The sequence below is a fragment of the Callionymus lyra genome, chromosome 8, assembly GCF_982586985.1.
Source record: "Callionymus lyra chromosome 8, fCalLyr1.hap1.1, whole genome shotgun sequence".
Taxonomy (NCBI): Eukaryota; Metazoa; Chordata; class Actinopteri; order Syngnathiformes; family Callionymidae; genus Callionymus; species Callionymus lyra.
The window spans coordinates 9565550-9588137 of NC_141825.1; the positions used below are offsets into that span (position 1 = coordinate 9565550).

At 34.7% G+C, this 22588-nt stretch overlaps 2 protein-coding genes across 3 annotated transcripts in view; one reads left to right on the forward strand and one right to left on the reverse strand.

Annotated features, from left to right (window-relative positions):
- znf710a (zinc finger protein 710a) overlaps positions 1 to 3649 on the reverse strand; it is a 28518-nt gene extending 24869 nt beyond the window's left edge. Inside the window, exons 1-2 of the mRNA XM_087798256.1 lie at positions 3588 to 3649; positions 2803 to 2895 (exon numbers count right to left, since the gene is read on the reverse strand). Of these exons, the coding sequence (XP_087654382.1) occupies positions 2803 to 2820 (18 nt within the window). The 5' untranslated portion in view covers positions 2821 to 2895; positions 3588 to 3649. The remainder of the gene's footprint in view (positions 1 to 2802; positions 2896 to 3587) is intronic.
- A 638-nt stretch (positions 3650 to 4287) lies between these two features.
- sema4ba (sema domain, immunoglobulin domain (Ig), transmembrane domain (TM) and short cytoplasmic domain, (semaphorin) 4Ba) overlaps positions 4288 to 22588 on the forward strand; it is a 71901-nt gene continuing 53600 nt past the window's right edge. For both annotated transcript variants that reach the window (XM_087798251.1, XM_087798252.1), the window contains exons 1-2: positions 4288 to 4332; positions 4766 to 4835. The gene's annotated coding sequence lies outside the window, so the exon portion shown is untranslated. The remainder of the gene's footprint in view (positions 4333 to 4765; positions 4836 to 22588) is intronic.

Below are 22588 nucleotides of genomic sequence, written 5' to 3' on the forward strand. Positions count from 1 at the left end.
AGTAGTAGTCACTTTTGATATAGGTAATGATTATTTTGTTTTCATATATATATATATATATATATATTATATATTGTAGATTAATTATTTCCATAATGTTCATTGTACAAGCATAAAAATATGTATACATTTTATCATATATTTCTCTATAATAAATCTAAAAATATATGTAACTGCAGTAAAGTTGTAGACACTTTTGATATATGTTATGATTTTTTGTTTTGTTTTTGTATACATCTATATTTTTATAGATTAATTATTTCCATAATGTTAATTGTTCAAGCATAAACATATATAGATATTTTATCATATACTTTTCTAAAATAAATCTAAAAATAAATCTTACTGCTGTAATTTTGTACTTACTTTTGATATATGTTATGATTTTTGTTTAGTTTATATATATATATATATATATATATATATATATTATAGATTCATTATTTCCATAATGTTCATTGTTCGGGCAATGTTTTATCATAAACTTTCAAAATCCAGCCTTTCGAAATTCCTATTTTTTAAATAAGAATCTTTTTTTCAACATTTTACAATCGTATGGGAGAAATCTGTATAGCATGACCTTCCATTTGCAGCACCTTGCAGCAGCAATAAAAAAATATGTATTTTCCAGGAAAAAAGAAAGTTAAAAAAAAAAACTCTAGGTGAGTGACTAGAACTACTGAATAAGAATTCAGGGTTAAAGTCTTATACATACTTTGATTGTATTCTAAAATGAGCTTTTTCATTGGGACTGGGTCTCCTTTATGTCATCATAAAAAAACAAAAACAAAATTAAAGAAAAAATTTAAATTCTCATCAGAGAGCTCCCTGCACTGTACAACAGTAAAATGCCTGACTCTACCTTTACGTCTTTTCCATCAATGAGCCATCTTCGCCACCTCCAACTCCTTTTTTTTTGTTTTCAACCCATACTCAGCAGCTCTCACTACTGACCTTTATAGACACCTCTAAACGCTTCTGTCCGCGCTGCCCGCACTCTCTTATTCGTCTCTTCATCTCCGTGTATTATTCTCAATTACTCTCCTGGCGCCATCAGAGTGGTATACAACGTTGCTTTTTAACCCTAAAGTCTGCTCTACACACAAGCATGTGAAAGCTTCACAATCATGAGCCGGAATCTAAGACCACAAAGAGACACCGTCCGACCTCGCGATGAAGGATTTTTTTTTCCTGTTGCTTTTTCACCGACGACTCCCTCATCACGGGCAGAACATTTTAGCATGCGCCACAAAACAAAATCAAAACAAGAAAGAAGGAACTGATTGAACCCTTTTAGACTCGTGTTTTGCTTTTAGTTCTGCTGCGTCTCTCAAGTGAACAGCCTGAATAAACAAATAGTGCCCACCAGGCGCGAATATTCTCGTTTCATCCCCTGACATTTTCACAAAACATATTTCCACTCTGAGAAAATTTGTGTGAGTATTCCATTCAAAATTGTCCTCAGAAAAGCCATTTGTCATTCATTTCATGCTCCCATGTCCCATTTTTACCAACTTGCAAAGCCTGGAAAACAAGGTCAGGACAGAAAGAGCTTGACCAGTGGTGTGGTTGTTTACTTAACCATAAACTGGTCCCACCTCGGTCAGACAACCAGGTGAAGGACCATCAAGGTGACCTCTATCTCGTGAGCTTATTTAAGGACTGCTTCATTCCCCTGCTTTTTCATACGACCAGAGTGCATCTGGAAAACACCAATTGATACATCCTGCTTTATTTATACTTAGTAGAAAGCTTACCTGCTTGAAACATGGTATATCCATATTGTGTCAATAAACTTCAACAGTACATTTTGTATCTGGTACTTTTCATTAGCCCCCAAACATTGATTTAAAAGATCAAGTGTATGAATTACACAACACATGTTTCAATGTCACCATGAGTATAAATCTATACCTCTTGGTCATTATTATAAAAACCATAGACACTTTAGATATGTACAGGAATGGCCAGATATTCATTTGAAAATCATCACTTTGTATTAGTTGAATTATGCCTAAAACTCCATTTTAAAAAGTAGTATCATTTCTAAATACTTCTATATAGTTATTATTCTTATCATAGCTATTCACTTTTCCACTTTCATTCCCTGGCTAGTAGCTGCTTAAGTACCTTTTACTAAAAGTGTTTTTGTTGTATTATTCTGGTGTTTTTAACTTCTGTTGTTTTATAGTGAGTAAACAAAGTTGAGTTGAGGATTACAAAGATACTGACTTCTACACAACAAAGGGCTTGTGGCAGTTTTATCTTGATCTTTAAAGTATATACTTTTTGATTGTTGTTTTGATTGTTTAAGCGCTTTGTGACCCTGGTCTGGAAAAGCGCTATACAAATAAAAATTACTTACTTACTTACTTACAATAGAAAAATCTTTTCATATTATTTATTTCTAAATGTTATGCAACATGAAGGAAATTTAAAACTAGCTCAGCTAGTCCATAGAGATGTAGTCATTCTGAGGTGAATTTGAATCTTAATTCTGTAAAACTAAAATATAATAACAGACTGTAATTAATAACAATAATTGTGCCGGCTAGATTTTTATCGTTCTAACTTTTCTAATTCATCATGTGAAAGACTATTTAAAACTATTGAAACTTTACTTCATCATATAAGATTAAAATAAGGAATACAAATAGAAAATAAGTGAACACTAAATCTGGAGAAAGCTTACACAACCTAAAGAGAAGCTATATTATCTTTACACAGCTTATCAAAGCACGTGCCACAGGCTCTATTTTTTTTTAAGGCATCATTTTCTCATGAAACCATGTTGAAACACACCTCTTCAAAGGTCGACATGCTCTGTGTGATTCCTTCCTCCAAGATATCATGCAGATGTTTCACCACCGTTCCATGAGGCGGCTTCGTCAATCCCTGTAAAGTCATGATGAAGGGAGGTGAGCGATTAGTTCTTTGAAGTGCTTTTTTCTATTCCCACATCACGCAAAGAAAAAAAACCTTTAAGCTTTAAAATAATTATGAAGGTAAAATTAAAGTAGCTCTGTGTGAAGGCTGAAGCAGAGTTTAAATATAACACTTTACATTTTCATTATCAAATAAAGCTATACTCTATTTAAGTTTCAATTCCCCTTTTGTTGCTCTTTTACTTATTTATTTATCTGGGATGAAGCAAATTAAATAAATCCTATTTTCTTTTTTAAATGAATGTTTTGCTATTAAGTAACTTCTTAATTTTTTTTAATAACTTTCTGATTGATCAATTATTTCTGTAATCTTGCAATTTCTCGCTAATTAAACATAAATCATTTGCACACCTTGGTGATCGCTTTTTCTAAATCTTCCCAGTAGATGGCGCAAGTCCTCACAAAATAAGAGACGCTGTAAGTAAGTAAGTTAGTAATTGGTATTTATAAAGCGCTTTTCTGTAGGAGAAGAAGAGAAGATCCCCTATCCTTTCTTTAAAAAATTATAAAAATAAAAATATATTTAAACAAATATAAATAATTTCAACAAAAACAATACTTTTATACATATAAAGAAATACTCAATAAATTGAGACTTGTTTAAAAAACACATGATGATATAGTTTCAGTACAAGTAAATACCGTTTAGCAGTCTTCTTGTATACTTTCCAAAGGCACTTGGTTTGAGCAGGAATCATTTGATGCAATATAAGTCAACTACAGTGTTTTTCGAAGTTATAATCTCAGCAGGCGGCCTAAAAGCACTTTATTGAATTTCTGTTGATCCTTTTTCCAAAGTCACAAATGAAATTAAAGCCAACTTTATCTATTGCCTTTATTCTTAATCATCTTTAAAAAAAAAAGAAGCTTTTATTTTGTTTTGACATTATTATTTTGGACAACACTTTGTTACTGAAATGTCCTAAAGCGTTCGGATCAAACAACAATAATACTCAAAGTTACAATGAAGGACGTGAAACTGTTATTTGTCATAATAACAAACACAAATAAAAGCAGTTCAGTAACTTGTGTGGGCAGTTCTTTGATGCTTTGTTACCAAGGTTTAGTTTTCTCAAGAGTAGCTACAGGTTTTATGACCTTTGACCTTTAGGTGACTTTATTAGTGAAAAAGACAAACGAAATAAAAATGTAGACAAACGTATCTAAGAAAAGTACTTTTAGATATCCAGATGGTTAAAGGAAATGTCACCTAAATAAGTAGAGAAGGCTTTAAAAAAAAAAGGGGACAAAACTTTCCAGGTAATAATACAAATTAATAGAACGTTTACTGACGTCACTTCCGCTAGCTAAACGCGCTACAATTTTTAAATTCGTCATCAACCACTGAGTCGTTAAAGTGGAGAATTATCCTGAAACAACTAACTAGGTATGTTTACATAACCTTACAACAAATGTTAAACTTGCTTTATCCGTAAATAAAATAAAACTACGACCTGTCAGTCAAATAACCGAGACAGCATAAAGTGAGCGTGATGCTAAACTGTACTTATTAGCATAACACAGGTCATCTTAAAACTAATACAAACATTATTTATTATTTTTATTTTCATGGTTAGACTTTTTTTGTGAATCCTTTCACGTATATATTTCACTTACCTTGAGGAAGACATAAATGTGTGTTTACTCCTTTCTTTGAAGCCCAGAATGCAAGGTAGAGTCACGTGACCTAAAAAAATATATATATTTGCAGTATTTCGTCTTCTTAAAAAAACAAAAACAAAAAAACTATATATATTTATTAAACTGTAATTTTACATTATATATTCTTGGTTAAGCATTTTAATATTTTGTATTATCAGATCCAGAAACAATTAATGATCGATGGATTCCATGTTTGTGTCTGAACTACAGGTGAAGACTTGTTTCCAGGTGAGTGGCACATTTTTACTCAAGCTTCTATTTATTATTTTATTGTAATACAAAAAAATATATATCCAAGCAACATTTCACCCCCGTTTTTTATTCTTGATAACAGTAAAAAATAGGGCAACGTTGAAAGTTAAAGTAGTTATAAATGTAATGTTTTATCAATATGTAATCGCTTATACCAGCGTCATGATGTGATACAATATAAATAACTTATTCATATGTATAATTTATTTATAAAAACTCTTACTCTATATTGTCCACTAGAGGGAGCCAAACCTGTTCGACTCATCAAACTCTGAAACGGAGAAAGAATGATTTTGATAAATGATAAATATGAAAGTGAACGACGGCAAAATTTTTTATTTCATGTCATTTATAAGAGTTTATAAGAGGTTTTACATATTCAGTTGCTGAGCAGCACCTTCAAAATGTCAGGCTTTTCCATCAACTTCCAACATAAAGTTGTTGTTTTTATGTTATAAAATAACTAAAAGACATATGATACTAAATATTATATATTTTTATTCCCATTTTGGATACACAAACCATTTTAAAATCAGGTTGGTCACACTCTGTGGTGCATTTATTTCTCTCTAGAATACTACTGCGACCTGCAGTCAAATAATGTAGGGTAATTGTAGTTTAGACTTTTAGTTTTCATGACCTGTTTTCTCTTTTTCAGTAAGTAACTAGAATTTAGACACTTAATAATCGCTGAACAACTCTATTCATCAACAAATTAAAGTCATTGTTTGCTAATAGAACCAACTAACTGCTCCGCCAAACAGAATCTACTCCACATTTGTTGGTGTTAGTTCAATCCCCAATAGGCTCTCCCTCCTGAAAGCACCGTCTGGAGATTGCATTACCTGGCATTATGGGATGGCCTGCAGCAGCCGCCCGTACAGGTGCAGACCTGTCAGGACGGCGACCGCGGTGTTGATTTAGCATGTTCTTAGAAGAACAAGCGCATTCAAGACTAAATGCTGTAATTTACAGTGATGGTGTCGGGAGGCGGGGTGGTGTGGTGGTGGTGGGGGGGGCTTTCCTCTTACAACACACTTGGGGGCAATTTGCTCATCAAGCCAACCTGCTGGAGAACAAGTTGTCGAGACAGTCGGTCCATTTTCACACTTGATGTTTTCCCTGCTGTTTTGGCTTGGGATGGAACCACAGTCGTTTGATAGGAAATCAACAAAAACTGAATGAAGTTTCCATCAAAGGCAGTTTTAAGGCCTTTCATATGACTTTTTTTTTCATGAGTTATAACACTGTCATGTGGTGAGTAGCCTCGCCAGACAGATGGTTTGGTCATACTGGTTCACTTCGAGCACCTGCTTGTTGAGAGACTTCTCAAGAAACATGTGACCAAAGTGTGTGTCAGTAATGTTGCGTGATGTCACTGAGACATGTTCCAGACTGACTTAGAGTCTGTATTAGCTCACTGGGATGATTCATAAACACAAAGGTGGAACACTTTTTGGACCTGGATGTAGAATGGTTTTCAGAAAAAATGTCTTTTTAAGTCTTGTTTATTTATAATTTTAATGTACTTTTACAAAAATACATCAGAGTGACGACATAACTACTGTAAGTGCAGTAAATCCTAAAGTGATTTGTTAGTGGTTAAGGGGTTCAAGAAATGTACGAGAAAAGGGAAAAAAATTATGTACTTAATTAAACTTTACCAGCTAAACATGGCCAAAACATGGTCCTTGATATACTGAATTCTTCTCATATTTGACTTGAAATATGATGAACTGCAAGGTGTCTTTGAACAAAAAACAGCTCTATGTCTTTAAGTCCTACATGAACACAAAGTATTACTTCAGTGTGTCAATAAAGTGATGCCACTGATATAGAAATGTGTTGATTTGCTTAAAACCACTCACGCAGGTACACACATATGCAAACATACATACAGCAAATTGATGTATAGTAAAAAAAATCAAGAGAGAACGAGGAATTACAACAAAAAAATTGACATTTTTTATGATGTTCAGTTAAATCAATCCTCATCCTTTTTCTTTGCACAACAGAGATACCACAGTAAACAAAGCTGCTGAATTCATCTTCATCGCTGGTGAGTAAGTGACTGAGAGCGCTTCGATGTGATATATTGAGATACTTTAATATTTAAACAGTAATATCTCACACCAAATGTGTGTTTTCTGAATTATTCAACTCTGGTTTCCCATCATTTTCCCACCTGTCACAAGGTATTAATAGTGTTGTTGTTATTATTATTTATTTTTTTAATTCCCAAGACCAAACTTGGGATAACAAGACTCACGAAGCAGTCAAGGTGAATAATGAGTGGAGGAGACAGATAGACGTTCAGGGGCGTATGTGTGTGTCTTTATAGCTACATTTATTACTTTGATTACCGTGATTTAATGCATGTAGATCTCTGGGTTTAAGTACGTTCTTTTTATTTCCGCATAATAACTCTTTTGCAGGAACAGAGTATTTTTTTTTTGGTGGGAAAAACATTGGCTGAAGAAAGAAACTCCTCGAACATTTATCTACTTTCATTTGCTTTGGACTGTCCAGGTTTTCTTGAACTTTGGCCAAGCGCAAACTATTTGGTTTGATCCCAATACTCTTGAGTAACTGGATATGTGTTTAAACTGAAGGCAAATATCTCAAAGTCTCTCGCCTTTTTGCGTTTACTTTGTACTCTGAAATCTGACTGAAACTCTTTCCAAAGACGCCTTCGGGCTCCTGATAGTCAATAGACCCGGGTGCTGCTGAGTGTGCAGTTTTTGCTGGAGGCCTAATTCTGGGCTTTGATAACCTTTCCATTCAAGCCTGAGTTATCGCTTTCATTTTCCTGTGAATTAATACAAACCCTTTTTATATTTTTACTACCGCGTGTTCTTTAAGCTGCCAGCTGTCTGAGACCTCATGGCTTCAAATAGTTATACCTCGATGGTGGAACAGCCTGAAGGGGTGAAAGAAGAAAGGATTGTTTGATTGAATACTCGTTGTGTTGGTGACTCTCACCTTGATATTCGACACAGGTCCTGCAACCCCGGAACATCAGTGACGTTAAAAATGATCTTGTCTTTCAATTCTCTTGATAACATGTATGATTGTATCACTCTTAAATATAAGTTAAAACTAGTGGAAATGTATTAATAGGTTCAAAGAGTCCCACAACTTTTCATATTTAAGACCATACAAGACCATAAGAGGTATTTATTTAGATACAAAAGCGCCCCCCAGAGCCCCCCAAAAACATTTTATTAAGGAAAATGTAATTTGAGTGGCGAGAGTACCTTTGACTTATTTGTATTAGATACAGCAGCATCCTTTTGATTACGATACATAATAACATTCCGGGCCAAATCTGGCCCACAGGGCAGAAGACACACCTGTTTGCACAAATACCTTTTCTCGGTTGATTTATTTATTTAATTCCAATATATCTTCATTTGGTATTTTTAATCCATTTTTTGCCATTTTTTTCACCTTTGTAATTAAACCAAAAAGTACTGTATACATTAAATATGTAATACTGACCTACCGAGGCATTTTATATGATCCACAAGAGCTTTCAAAACCATATAGACGGTCTACAATTCAGTACTACTTTAATGCACCAAGACCACGCATGGATCTCATTTTACTCGGGGAAATGACAAGTGAGGTGACAAGTATATGTATTTTTCTTTTGAAGAAGTTCTTCTTTGTGTAGCGAGACAAGGTTGTTGTATGTCTTTTTGACACTACAAATAGAGACTTGTACCTCATTCTCTTCAGACCTGCTCAGAACCCTTGACTACTTGTAGAGATTCAATCATAACATTTACCATAACAGGTTGTAGCAAAATTTTTTTTTATTAATGAGCCAAACGGTTCGTTCTGTAGATGCTGATATTCCCAAATACCGCAAAGACTTGTCCACACTGCAGGCATAGTTTTGTTCAAATTTCCATTTTAGTTAGTTAAACTAAAGCTTCATCTGGATTCCTGTCAGACACGTAAGAGCCTGTTCAAAACAAGTGTTCGAATGTTCACATTTCCCTCACGAAACCACGTTTTTAACTCGTCATTTCAAACAATTTGTAGCTAGAATCGAATGATTCACGTCACTCGATTACCCTTTAAAGTAAGTCAAAATGTATTGACATGCAGCATAAAAAAACTTCTCGTCCAGATTCATCAATAATGTGCAACTGACCAGGGACGACGCCTGCAGCTGTGACTGTTGATTAGACTTGTGGAATCAATAATAAACACCAATCAGCGAGTCCGTGCCAGTATATTAATGTCTGAATTTCAATTGAGCCGTCCTCATTTCACTAATACGTCGAGCAACTATTCTCTACCATAGAAGAAAAAAAAAAGCAATTTTTAAAAGAATTTCAATATTGATTTGGTTTAAAATTTGGAGCCTCTGTTAAGGGAAACTAAGGAGGAGATTTAAGTTCATGTGAATGTTTACTATGTTGGCGTGTTTTACAATGTTAAAATACAGTCAATAAAGGCAGGAGATTTATCAGTCATAATGTCTTTGTGGCCAGTAACTCATCTGTCGTAACTGATCTGTAGTAACTCATCCAACAGCTGTGTAACTCCGCCTCCAACTGCTGATAATGTTACTGCTGATGAATCCATAACTCGCATGCCATACGTCCAAACATCTACTGTTAATAAACAGTCGTTGTTTAAGTTTAAAAACTGCAACGGTGGTTCAGGTTCATATTTAACTATCGACTATTGTAACTTTTCAGTTTTGTACAATTTTGATTTATGTTGTTTTAGTTATAATACTTCACTTTCTCTTTTTAATGTTTTTTTTTTATCTTCTTGACAACGTTTCGATCAATCACAGATTATTGTTCTTTTTATATTTGGTCCTGTTTCTTCACTTTTTTTTTTATAACTTCCATTTTTATTGTAAATGAACATGTTGTCAAGGACATTATTATAGAGAAATCTAGAGAATCAACTTAAAATGAAAAACAAAATGAAATTAAAATACACAAAAATGTTAATTTTTTAAAAATAATACCCATTAAAAACAACAACAAAAAATATAATGAAAAATAAAATCAATGCACTAACTTTTCATGATGTGGTTAATTAGAATCAGAATCAGACACTTTTTATCGCCAGTGGTGGTGGTACAGAATAAAATAAATCTTGATCTTTAAAGTGTATATACTTTTTTGAGTATTGTTTTGTTTGTTTAAGCGCTTTGTGACCCTGGTCTGGAAAAGCGCTATACAAATAAATATTACTTACTTACTTACTTATATTTGAACCATATTCCTAACCTATCTTCATTATTATCTTTATTATTATTTTCTACAACATTAGCCCATTTTCTTATGTCAGAAGCAGTAGTTTGTAGCCAGTTGCTTTTGATAACCTATTTTCAAGCTGCTAGTAAAACTTTGACAAGGCAGTTATCAGGTTTCTGAACAAGTCTTTTTAAGTATTTAAGGTTTAATACAGATCCCTTGAAGGAATCTGTGTGATCACATTTTCTACAACTTTGCTGATTTGTTTTGCTTTTGATGTAGAGTAATAAAGTACTATAGCTGCCTTTTCCATTAAAATCTGTGTTCTCCACACTATGTTCCAAACGTTAACTGTAATTTTTCTCATTTAGCTCGGCCAATTTGTCCTTTATATTAATTTTGGTTATTTTTCACATTCCATCAGACATGATGGTAACACTGACATAGTTTTAGGAATAGTTTTCTAGTAGGATTGTTTTATAATATGAACGATGGAGTGAGTTCCTCTGGTTTTTGTATTGATTTTGTTATCATACTAATGTGTTGGATTTGTAGATATCTAAAGAATTCTTGGTTACATAGTTACATATGTATTTTTAATACCATGAAATTACTTCATATACTCCATCTTTTTTATTATATGAATTACCGTTATCCCTTAAGAAACCCATGGTTTAAATTGTACGTCTTATTTAGCTGGTTTCTAGTTTTCATCAAAAATGTTTTATCATACTTTCTTTCCCAAAACATAAATAACATTTGTCTCATGTATCTTTTGGTATATCAAGTGGACCCTTAGGCAATTTAATTGCCCATCCATGTATAGATATTGGTACCTATAATGTGTACAAAGGACATGTTGGTGATGGAGGTACCTGGAACAAAGTAGGACTGATGTCACTGGGTTTAAAAGATAGATTTAGGACCGTGGAAGTGTTGGACTCGCTGTGGCTGACAAGAAATGCAGCAAAAAGTTGAAAAGCTGCTGCCGTTGTTTCATTAAAACTCTTGTGTACGATTACAGTTTAAATGTTTATTTTGTTCTATATACATTGGAAAGCTGCACAACCAACATTTCAGCAGCACCACTAGCCCGTGAACAAGAGCATATTGCATTTGTCTGCCTCTCTGATGCAGAAGCCTCAGACAAACTTAATTGCTATGGATCATGACACTTATGCTGAGGATAAACGTGTCAATATCAGACATGTTAATGTCGCTATTTATATGAATTTGGCAGTAGACCTTGTTCAGCACATCAGCACATCGCAAAACTGGATTGTACCAATTTTAAAGCAACACTTCTGCGTACTTATGTTTCATTGTCTGTTGACTATCTCAACTTTTTGCCACTGAAAGAGGAAGTAGTCATGATACGATGGATCTATATGCTTTACTCTGAAACATTTATGACTTTCTTACCATATCTGTGCAGATCGAAATCAATACACAAGTATGAACCGTCTGGCCAAGCTAGACGTTTAAAAGCTCCAGTAAACGGCCCCAAAAAATATGATCATGGTCTGGATTTGTGATTCGATTACTCTGATTTGGAAAATTGATTTCAGGTTTGATAGTGCGGAGAACAGAGAACATTCATGAAGAATGGTCATGCATTTGTGTTCAATATTTGGGTGGAGTAAATAATATTCTTCATAATAGTTAACTTTTTGATGTAATACCTTTCTATTATCCAAAATAAATATAAAAATCTAGTTAACTACTAATTTATTAGTGTTATTAGTCCAGTATATTGTAATATATCTTCTTTTTCTTCCGGAAATTTCACGGAAAGAACAAAACCTTCACACAATTTTGTATTTGTTTAACATTTTATTCAATCTTCAGCCTCTTAAAATAACAATTCCTTGAATAAAAATAGATACATTGACTTATCGCCTCAGATCATACCATCATGCGTTTGATGTCGTCTCATGAATGGAATGTTGAAACGGCCTTTAAACTTTGAGCTCATGTTATTATCTCGTAGTTGCCGTCACCCAAAGACCCCTTTTGCTGGCTCTCGTGCTATTGTTTGCACTTCTGTGATGTCGCCCGAGAAGGTTAGCAGTTGTTGCATATCTCCGCATCCTTCTGAGGGCTTTGCCACGCGAGCCGGCAATAAGCCGACATCCTCTGATCCCGCGCTTCTTGGCCGAGATAAGTTTAGCATCAACCGCGGCTGCCGGATAGGCTTTATTCCAGCACATGCTGGTCAGTCGTGGCACTGGACGTTAGGGTTATTTTCGTCCTATCTAGCTCAAAACGTTTGTGACACGGCGACCTGCAAAGCTCATAAACACTTTAAAAACATTCTCTTCGTAAGATCACAGTTGGTGAAATGTGGTCAGGGATATTTTGAGCAGCATTTAAAAGCCTAAAGTTAAATAAAGCAAAAAAGAAATAGGGACTTGGACAATAGTAGCCATTACTTTAGAAATTTAATAATTCCTTATTTACAACACCTGCAAGTTCATTATTGTCAAACCGCTGTCCTTAACCCATCTGGTATCTCAGGGTCAAGATGACCCGAAGGCCCGAAAACACCTTGACCCAGAGACAACACAAAGGATACCACAAACACATTTGTTTTTCGGGCGTTTGGGTCATGTTGACCCTGAGATAACAAAATGGCTAAAAATTAAAATGATCTGATAAAACAGACTTATGATAAAAAATGTGTTTTACTACCTACTTCGGGGGCAACTCAGACAGAACTAAAAAGAAAACGAAGATGACAGAATGCTACAAAAATACCACTCCCGATGTTAATAACAAATATGATAATAAAATCGACATACTTAATATTTACAAATAATAATACGATAACATGAAAAGTTTAATAACTTATAGGTTTAGGATAATAGGTACATTCTGGTGAAATGTCAAGATAAAGCCTTTAAATAAATAACTGTACATAGTCAAGTTTATTGTAAAGAATGAAAGATTACTAATTTTTTAAGATTGAAACAAACCATGATAATTGGGTCAAAGACCAACAGTTCTGTCTGACAGGCGCCAAGAAACATCAAGTCCCACATTAGGTGACTGAAGCTAGCATGACACCCACCGTTCATTCACCGTCTTATTCCAATAACACATTAGGGCTAAAATATGTCGAATGAAACATGGACTGAGTATTTTTATGGAGTATCTGAGGTTAAAATAAACATATAACATTGGTGCTGAAGAAGTAGGCGCTTGTACCTGCAAGACTGTAGGCATGCACCAGAGTCTAAATATTTCATGAAATGACTCACTGCTTCACAGCTAAACAGGTCTCTGCAGAATATATTTGGAACATAAGTCAACTGTTTATCTGCTTCAGCAAGACATAAAAGAAGACATGGACATAGAAAATACAGATTCGATAACCTCATCTTGAGGCCAATATATGTATAGATATAAAAGCACAAAACTGATGAATATTCTCAACGTTACACGGACAAATGTTCCACTTTAAATTAAGGAGATTTGATCGATCTGGCAGCCTGTTATTAAAAAATATGACAGCCAGACGCAGAATATAATGGCAGCTGCAGTGTTCTGAGAACTAAGTGGGCCTCTCGCATACCTGCTTTTTAAGTGGAACCCTCAAATTACCTTTTCCTCAAATGGCTCCTTTTAGACAGAGACAGAAAAACAGAATAATTTGTAGTTTGTGAAGCAGGTGTCAGCCTGAAGTGCTATGGAGGAGTTGCAAGTGGTTCTGTTTAATTTTATATAATGCACTTTTCAGCCATTGTAATGGCAAATGTAATGAACATCCTTTATCTGTTGCTATTGCATGTAAAGATGAGATGTTAAGGAATGAATAGCTGTAAAAACGTTGAAGCCATGCCCCAACAAGACTAATGCGTGTAATGTTTATGTTTCACGAGGTTAAACAATGGTTAGCCATTAAAAACTAAAACAAACATTTGGAATTAAGAGATTATGCCTCCTGCCCTTTCTATTTTTTGTTGTTTGTATTCCAATGGTCTAGTATATTATAAGACATATTGGTATTTTTAGTTTTAATTAGAACTTCTCCAGAAAGGTTTAAATGACTAAAAAGACATACATAAGGGTGCAATATGCATTCAGGGATGATCAAATGACAAACATAATGTTCATATGACAAACATAATTTTCACATGACACACATGACGTTCATAATAAACAATGTTCACATGACACACATGACAAACATAATGTTCACATGACACACATGTTGTTTATATAACAAACAATGTTCACATGACACACATGACAAACATAATGTTCACATGACACACATGATGTTCATATAACAAACATAATGTTCATATAACAAACTTAATGTTCAAATGACACTCATGATGTTCATATGACAAATATAAAGTTTACATGACACATGTGATGTTCATATGACAAACATAATGTTCAAATGACACTCATGATGTTCATATGACAAATGTAAAGTTTACATGACACATGTGATGTTCATATGACAAACATAATGTTAACATGACACACATGATGTCCATATGACAAACATAATGTTCGCATGACACACATGATGTTCAAATGACAAACATAATGTTCACATGACACGCATAACGTTCACACGACACACATGATGTTCACATGACACACACGATGTTCAAATGACAAACATAATGTTCACAAGACACAGATAATGTTCACACGACACACATGATGTTCACATGAAATACAATATTCATATGACAAACATAGTGTTCCCATGAGACACACTATGTTTAAATGACAAACATAATGTTCACACAACACACATGATGTTCACATGACCCACACGATGTTCAAATGACAAACATAATGTTCACACAACACAGATAATGTTCACATAACACACATGATGTTCACATGAAACACACAATATTCATATGACAAGCATAATGTTCACATGACACACACAATGTTTAAATGACAAAAATAATGTTCACACGACACACATGATGTTCACATGACACACACGATGTTTAAATGACAAAAATAATGTTAACACGACACACATGATGCTCACATGATGCTCACATGACACACACGATGTTAAAATGACAAACATAATGTTCACACGACACATAATGTTCACAAGACACACACAATGTTCAAATGACAAACATAATGTTAACACGACACACATGATGTTCACACGACACACACGATGTTCACATGACACACACGATGTTTAAATGACAAAAATAATGTTGACACAACACACATGATGTTCACATGACACACACGATGTTTAAATGACAAAAATAATGTTCACACGACACACATGATGTTCACATGACACACAAGATGTTCAAATGACAAACATAATGTTAACACGACACACATGATGTTCACATGACACACACGATGTTAAATTGACAAAAATAATGTTCACATGACACATATGATGTTCATATGAAAAACATTATGTTCACATGACACACATAAACGATCAAAGGCAATAATAATTGAAATCAAATTAATAAATAAAAAAAACAAAACCATAAGTAATGCAAAATTAAGTATGAAGTTAGTAGGAATAGAAAATAATAAATTAGGTGGAAGAAATAAGAACTAGTCTTCTCTGCTCATTTGGTGTGTGATTTATTGAAAACATAAATTGTGTATAATTGAAAGTGTACAAGATGAGGTTGAATAATTATGACTGAGCAGCGAATAATAATTAATAGTTTAGGAGATCGATGGATTTTAATTTAAGATCTCCAAGCCAGCCATTTCCAAAAATATTAAGAAATATATATATAAAAGTTGTAAATAGTATTTAAAAAAATGTCAAAATATTAATGACGGTATCGTTGCATTTGATGGCTTCTTCATCATTTCAAACATAATCAGCATTTTACCATTACTAGTCAATGTTGCTTTACTTGCATGGCTCTTTTCACACATAACTCTTTTCACATATAATCTCACTAAACTGATGATAAAACGTCGATTCTTGTCAATAACTGGAAGCACATTTGTTTTTGGCATCAGCAGATTGACAGACAGCCTGTGAGCCTGTGCAGCAGGCTATGCAGCTTGATTTACGATGAGAAAGCCACACTCCTGGCTTTGAAAATGGATGTTGTTTTTATAACCATTTATCAATTTAAGGCCATTTTAGCTTTCTGTAAACCCTGCAGGAGTGTTCTTACCAATGTGTCGTTTCTCAGGACACAGATGCTTTTTTTATCGTGCACGTATATATGTGTTTGAAACAACAATTATTTTAAAATAAATCAAGAGAAGGACACAGCCAAACTTCAGGAGTCGCACAAGTGCGTTAGTTTACTTGTGTGCAGAGCAAACACTGCCAGAGCATAGACTCGATGGGAGGGTGGGATTATTTCTGCATCAATTTGTAAAACAGCAGGAGTTTAAGCTCGCACAACACAACTGTGAAACGCCTGCTGAAAACATGTAATAGTTTGATTTATTCCATTGTTGTTGTGCAAATTAGGCTTTTTTTTTGGCTGACGTATGAGCTCGACTGATGTTGTGGATGTAACAGAAGCATGTGACCACAACAGTACCGTAGCCCAGAATATACTTGAGGGTTTAAGAGGTGCTTGAGCAAAAAGTGGAGCTACCACTGCACAAATAAATAGAACTTTAGTGATCAAACCAGAGCATGTGACCAAAGAGAGGTCGATAAAATGCCTGAAAGGATATATAAGAGTAATGACTCTTTATATTTTTCATCAATCGGCTAAGTTTTTTAATCCCTATGCATCTTTAGGTAACTCGAATCATAAATAGTTTACTCTTGAGAAAGTTTAAGATACTTTTCCTTGAAAAAATATATATTTTAATAGACATATAATCCCTGACAGGACGTGGAGAGGATAAAACTCGTCAAAGTCACGGTGATCTCCTCGATTATGCCTTGCTGTGTGGGGTGCGGCCCATTATAGATCCAGCCAACAATGGCCATTGTTGTGAGCCGTCTTTTGTCAACGTGGCGCCGTGATGAGACGAGTTTTTCTTGGGGGGACGAGAGTCAAGCGTGAAAAGAGAAGCAAACATAATCGCCGGGTTACCGCGGTAACATAGAACATGATACCGCGGCGAGAGTCTGTAAACAAGGTGACTTGGATAGACAAGCGCTGAAACCCAAGAAGACACCTGTAGCTCTTTTATTTTGGAATCCGAGAGGACAGATCGGTGCGTCATGTAACATCACAAAAGGATCAAGAAACATTTCGTGTCAGTTAAGGACAAGTTGGCGGGGGTTTAGGGGATTTTTAGTATCTCTAAAATGATAAGTGTTTAATAAATGTTGAAAGTTTGCTCGCAATCCCATCCTGATCCTTGTTCTTAGACCAGATTGTGGAATGTTGCTTCTAACTTTTTGAATTTTACTGAACAAACCCTCTCTAATATATCAGTATTGTTTTCCAAAATAAATTTAAAAATCATATATGCCCCTTATAATTGTACGCATAACATAAGTTTCAAAACCTTTTCCGGGTTTTAAAGAATTGCCATTTGTTGAGTTTCCAGCATTTGGAGGTCATAGTTATTTACATTGAAAGCTATTGTAAAGGCAGATGTACAGTGTTTTTATTTTATTTTTTTGCCTTGCCGGCACACATTAAAAAGAGTAAACCAGGTGCAAAAGTCTGTCTGATAATGAAGCATTTTGGTCTTGATTATGAAAATGTCAGGTTCGGGTAATTACGTCTCGTCACAGGCCAAGTGATATACTGTGATTGTTGTGAGGCACCGTCTGCTTAAAAGACAGTAATAGGAAGGAGAAAAAAAAAACACATTTAAAAAGTGTTATTGTATATATATATTATATGCTATAATATTGTTGATATAAGCTGAAATTTAGATATTCAATACTTATTTAAAATATGTTTAGAAAAAAAAGAAAGATACAATACCTATTTTTATTTTCTTTTAGGAGAGTTTTAGAAGTTAAAAAGTTCAACATTAAAATGCATTTTATTGAATTAATGGATATGGTTTAACTTAAATTAACAATATATACATTCGTTTTTCCACATATTTTTGTGATTATGACTTGAGACAGTTTTAAACAAGTGGGGCCAGAAACAATATTTTCAATCTCACTTTTGGTGCTTTGAAAGTTCTGGAGAGAAAAGGCTGTTAAGATGGAGTAGAATTTAGTTTAATAAAATGACTATGAAAAAAAATATATACATGACTGAGGTCTATCTAAGGAGACACGTTAACCCTCTTTCCTTTTTGGACCAGCAGTCTTTATCAAACCATCATCATTTTTAATCTCTCAAATTATATATCAATATTATACAAATTTCTAGTAGAATTCAATGGTTAAGTTATGCTCTAGCTATAGTATTTTCCAGGTAACAAGGGGTTAACGGATGGGTGGAATGGTAAGATTGAGTTCCGAAAATAGTCTTGAGGCTTTAGAGAAGCAGCTGAACTAGACTCGCTCAGATCCCAGCGGAGGTCGCTGAACGAGTGGCTCTTTTATCCTTACGCCGTTAACTGCCGAGGATTAGCGAGACTATTCAAAGATGTATAAAGTGGACTTGTTTATGGAGTATATATCTCGTGTTGAGAGGACCGGACGCAAGATGAGAAGGGGCCAGAGGACGGAAAAAGAATGGTCCGCTATAAATTCCAACATGTTTTATATGCAGTTATCTTGCTGCTATTTTTATTTAGAGCCCCGCCACAGTTGGTAACCCCACATAAAATATTTAGAAGAGCGGAATGATGTCAGTTTGGGATGCGTCAGCCGGCTTTTAGGTCATTGAGAACAGAGCGATACAACCTTGATACAAAGTAGAGGATTGTTTATTCACTGGTGCTTGACACAGTTTCTTCTGGTTACCACATTGAACACACCTTCCTTGGTGCACTTGAAGACAATTGAGATCTGTGATCCATTCGCAATAGATTGAATTATTTGTAATTAAGTTAACTATTAGTTGTAAGTCAAATATATGGCTTTAACTAAGAGTCTTGTGATTTACGCGTCTTCCACCTTTGGCTTTCCACGCTGCTGTTTAGTCTCGTCAGAAGCGCAGTCAGTCACCTTTGACCTTTTAATAAATGTGTGTCTGCGAGTGACAGGGGGGAGCCGTGTTATCAACAGCCATATATCACTGTCGACGTGTGCGATATATTTCAATTATTCATGACAGAAAAAAAGCCTCTGGGATATCGGCGTCAAGTGGATTACATAGTTATTTGCATTAACTACCACCTTCTATCCGACCATATCGTTTCTATCTGCTGCTCCAACATGAAAGTGTTCATCAAGTCAATCAGTTTATTGCAGTCAACATAAAGTCACGGTTAGGGAAAACATTGTCATCTTGAGATCTGCTGTGTAGAAACGTTTGAACATGCATGAGAGCCCTTGACTGTGGCTTAAAACTCCTCGTTGGACGAAGAATCAATAAGCGAGAACGGAGCAAAAGGTCAACCATGTAGCGGGTATGATGAATTGCTTAGCCATATCTGGTAATTGTTCGTTGTGGAATAATACAAGTATCAAAAGAAATTGTGAGCAAGAAGGAATCTGTGTAGTTTTTGTAATGATTAGAAAGCTAAAAGATTTCATAAGAAAGAAAGAAAACTCATTCTTCTGACAAGGAAGCTCATTTAATGTGACTTAATGAAAACACAGGATACAATTAAATCAATGAAACTACTTCACAAGATCTTAATGGCTCATACTAGATGGCCTGTAGTGAATAGAAGCCTCTTAAAAATATGATATGAACACTTATTCTCACATTAATTATGGATGCAATCCTAAACTTGTCCCGGAAGAAAATTGTTGTTGGACAATCGGTGCCACGCCACAGGACGGACTCGATGCCCCATTGTCTATTTTTCTTGTGAATGGATAGTCTACAAAAACATTCTACAAATCTGAAGTTACAACCTTGGGAAAAGAAAAATGTTTAAATGAAAGTCTTTTGTTTGTAGATTATTAACAATAATGGAAAAATAAATGTATGATTCAAGAATATTATCACCCAACTCAAGCATGAATTAACAACATCCCTTTTCTCTGTTACATTTATTTTATTTTCTATATTTTTTAGTTTTTAACATTGCATGGTTCTCTGTTCTGTTTGCTGTTTTTTAAATATTGTATCTTGGCTACTGTATCACATATAAACCCGACCTATTTGGCTTCATTATTTCTGTGATTTGAAATATGGAATTTTTTTCAATAGTTATTATTATATTTTTTCTTCTCATTAAATTAAAGTTTATTTGTAACCTCTTGTTTGAAAGTAATTTATGCGAAGAAATGTGCACATTTTTCAAGGAGAGTCAGTCAAGAGTCAGACATTTGTCTTAAGAACACATATATTTTAATCAATAAAAATTGAGGGTGAATTACATCGAAAATCTGATCACTTGCAATTTTACTAATTTCTAAGTTAACTTCAAGATAATCCATTGTTTGTTTAGATAACCAAAATATCCACCAACACAGCATAACACAATCTTTTTGGCATATAGTAAGAATGCATCAAGAGCTGAGCACTTTAAATCTTTAATGTGTCAAAATCCGACTTTAGTTTTTGGTTGACATCCAGAATACTGTCCAACTAGTTCCTAACTGTTCGTGCAGACGGCAATAAAATTGAGCCACAACTGTGAGGAATAGTTCACTGACTCTAAATCTAATTGAGTCGTCTAAAATGATTCTTAATTTACAGCCTCAGTCATAGTTTTTTGTCCTGTTCCCGAACACTCTTCAATGCCGTCGTTGTTTTCCAATAAAAAAAAAAGCTTTTCCGTCGTCGGAGTAGAAAGACTCTCTGTGTTACAGCAACAATATATTCAGACTCTTGTCCCCTGCGGTGAGAGAGAAGCTCTGGCAATTTGTGTTGGCAAAGGTCAGGACCATTTGGAGTAGTGTTTACATTCAGAAGTGCCCGCCTTTTTGTTCAACGTCATCTGCTGAACACGGTCCCACACACTGGAAATCCCACTGGCTTGTCCGGAGTGCAGTCCGACATTCCAGTCGACCTACAACGAGTCGGCACGTCTGGAATGTTTTATGTTCCTTTTCAAAATGACACAAAACTGAAGGGAACCCTCGGTCGTTTTGTTCTATTTCTCAGGTCAATCGGTACACTTGTAAACATTGATGCTTTTTTTTTGTAAGAAGAGCTACATTCTTGAGCGCTCAAATGAAAGCCTTCTGACGACGGTTATAACAAAAGACCTTCAATTTGAACTTGACAGCAAACACGTGTAACAACTGGCCCTTTTGAAGCTTATGATGGTATGTAGTTGAATATAATGGAACATGTCAGAGATGGAGTTCAGAACAAGCGGCTCCTGACTGGATCGCGCTAGATTTTAAATTGAATTAAATGCTATTAAGGCACTAAATAGATGACCGCTTGACAAAGGCAGAGGATCCAGAGCTGCTCTAGCATTTCAATTATAATTTACACGTGAAATAGAACATTTGACAAGGATGATTCCACGAGGCGAGAAATGGCTTTCATTTGTTCTTCACCAATGTGCTCATCTGAATTGAGTGGGATGTGACAGATGTCCCACTCTGGAGACAATGAAGCCGCAGTCCAGAGCTTCACTTTCTGTCCCGAGTTGTGATATTTGTGTATTTGTCTATCTTTTTGAGGCAGTTGTGACTGAGGTAGCTTGTTGAATAAGATCTATTTCTGTATATTTATCATCTAGAGCTAATATACTATAACAGGCATCAAAGTAACAGCAAACCGCTTCACATGAATAAATACTTATTATTAATACTTCTCCCTTCAACATATCTGCACAACTTTCGATGAAAGATTGTATGAATGATGAAATTCATTCGACTTTGGCTCCCAACTTAATATTTCATTTATGTGAAATGTTTTTTTATTTAACAGGCTTTATGTATATCCTGTAGTGCGGTTCGCTACAAAACAATTATTTAAAAAAACAATTAATGTCCATTGTCTTTTAGGAGACACAAATCCACACATGAATCATTGATTTAATTATTAAAAAAAAAAAACTCTTCTGCCTTTCACTTATCATTTTTCAAGTAGATTAGATTAGATTTACTTTATTAATCCCTCTAGAGATCTCCTTCGGGAAATTATAGGTTTCCAGTTCACAGCGGACAATAGAAGGAACATAAGTTTCATGAGAGCAAGAACAAGAACAAAGTGCAAATAAAAAACAAAGTGCAATGAGATAACAAAGTGCAAATATAATGAGCATAGATTAAGGAGAAAAGTATTACCGCCAAGCTAACTTTAAAGGCATATTATCATCATATTTTGGTGGTTTCATCTGGATCTAGAAAGATTTTAAGATTTCCGTTCTCACTTGTATGGCTTCTCACATCTGCAACGACAGGCCCAGTTAGGATTGTAATATGCAAGAGAAAGATGACTTCATAAAATGCATCATACAATCAAACTACTTCAACTTAGGAACGACCTGCCCGAGGAGATACAGTAAGACTGGCTGAGTCAGTGTCTTCTTTTAAATCTCTTTTAAAACAGACTT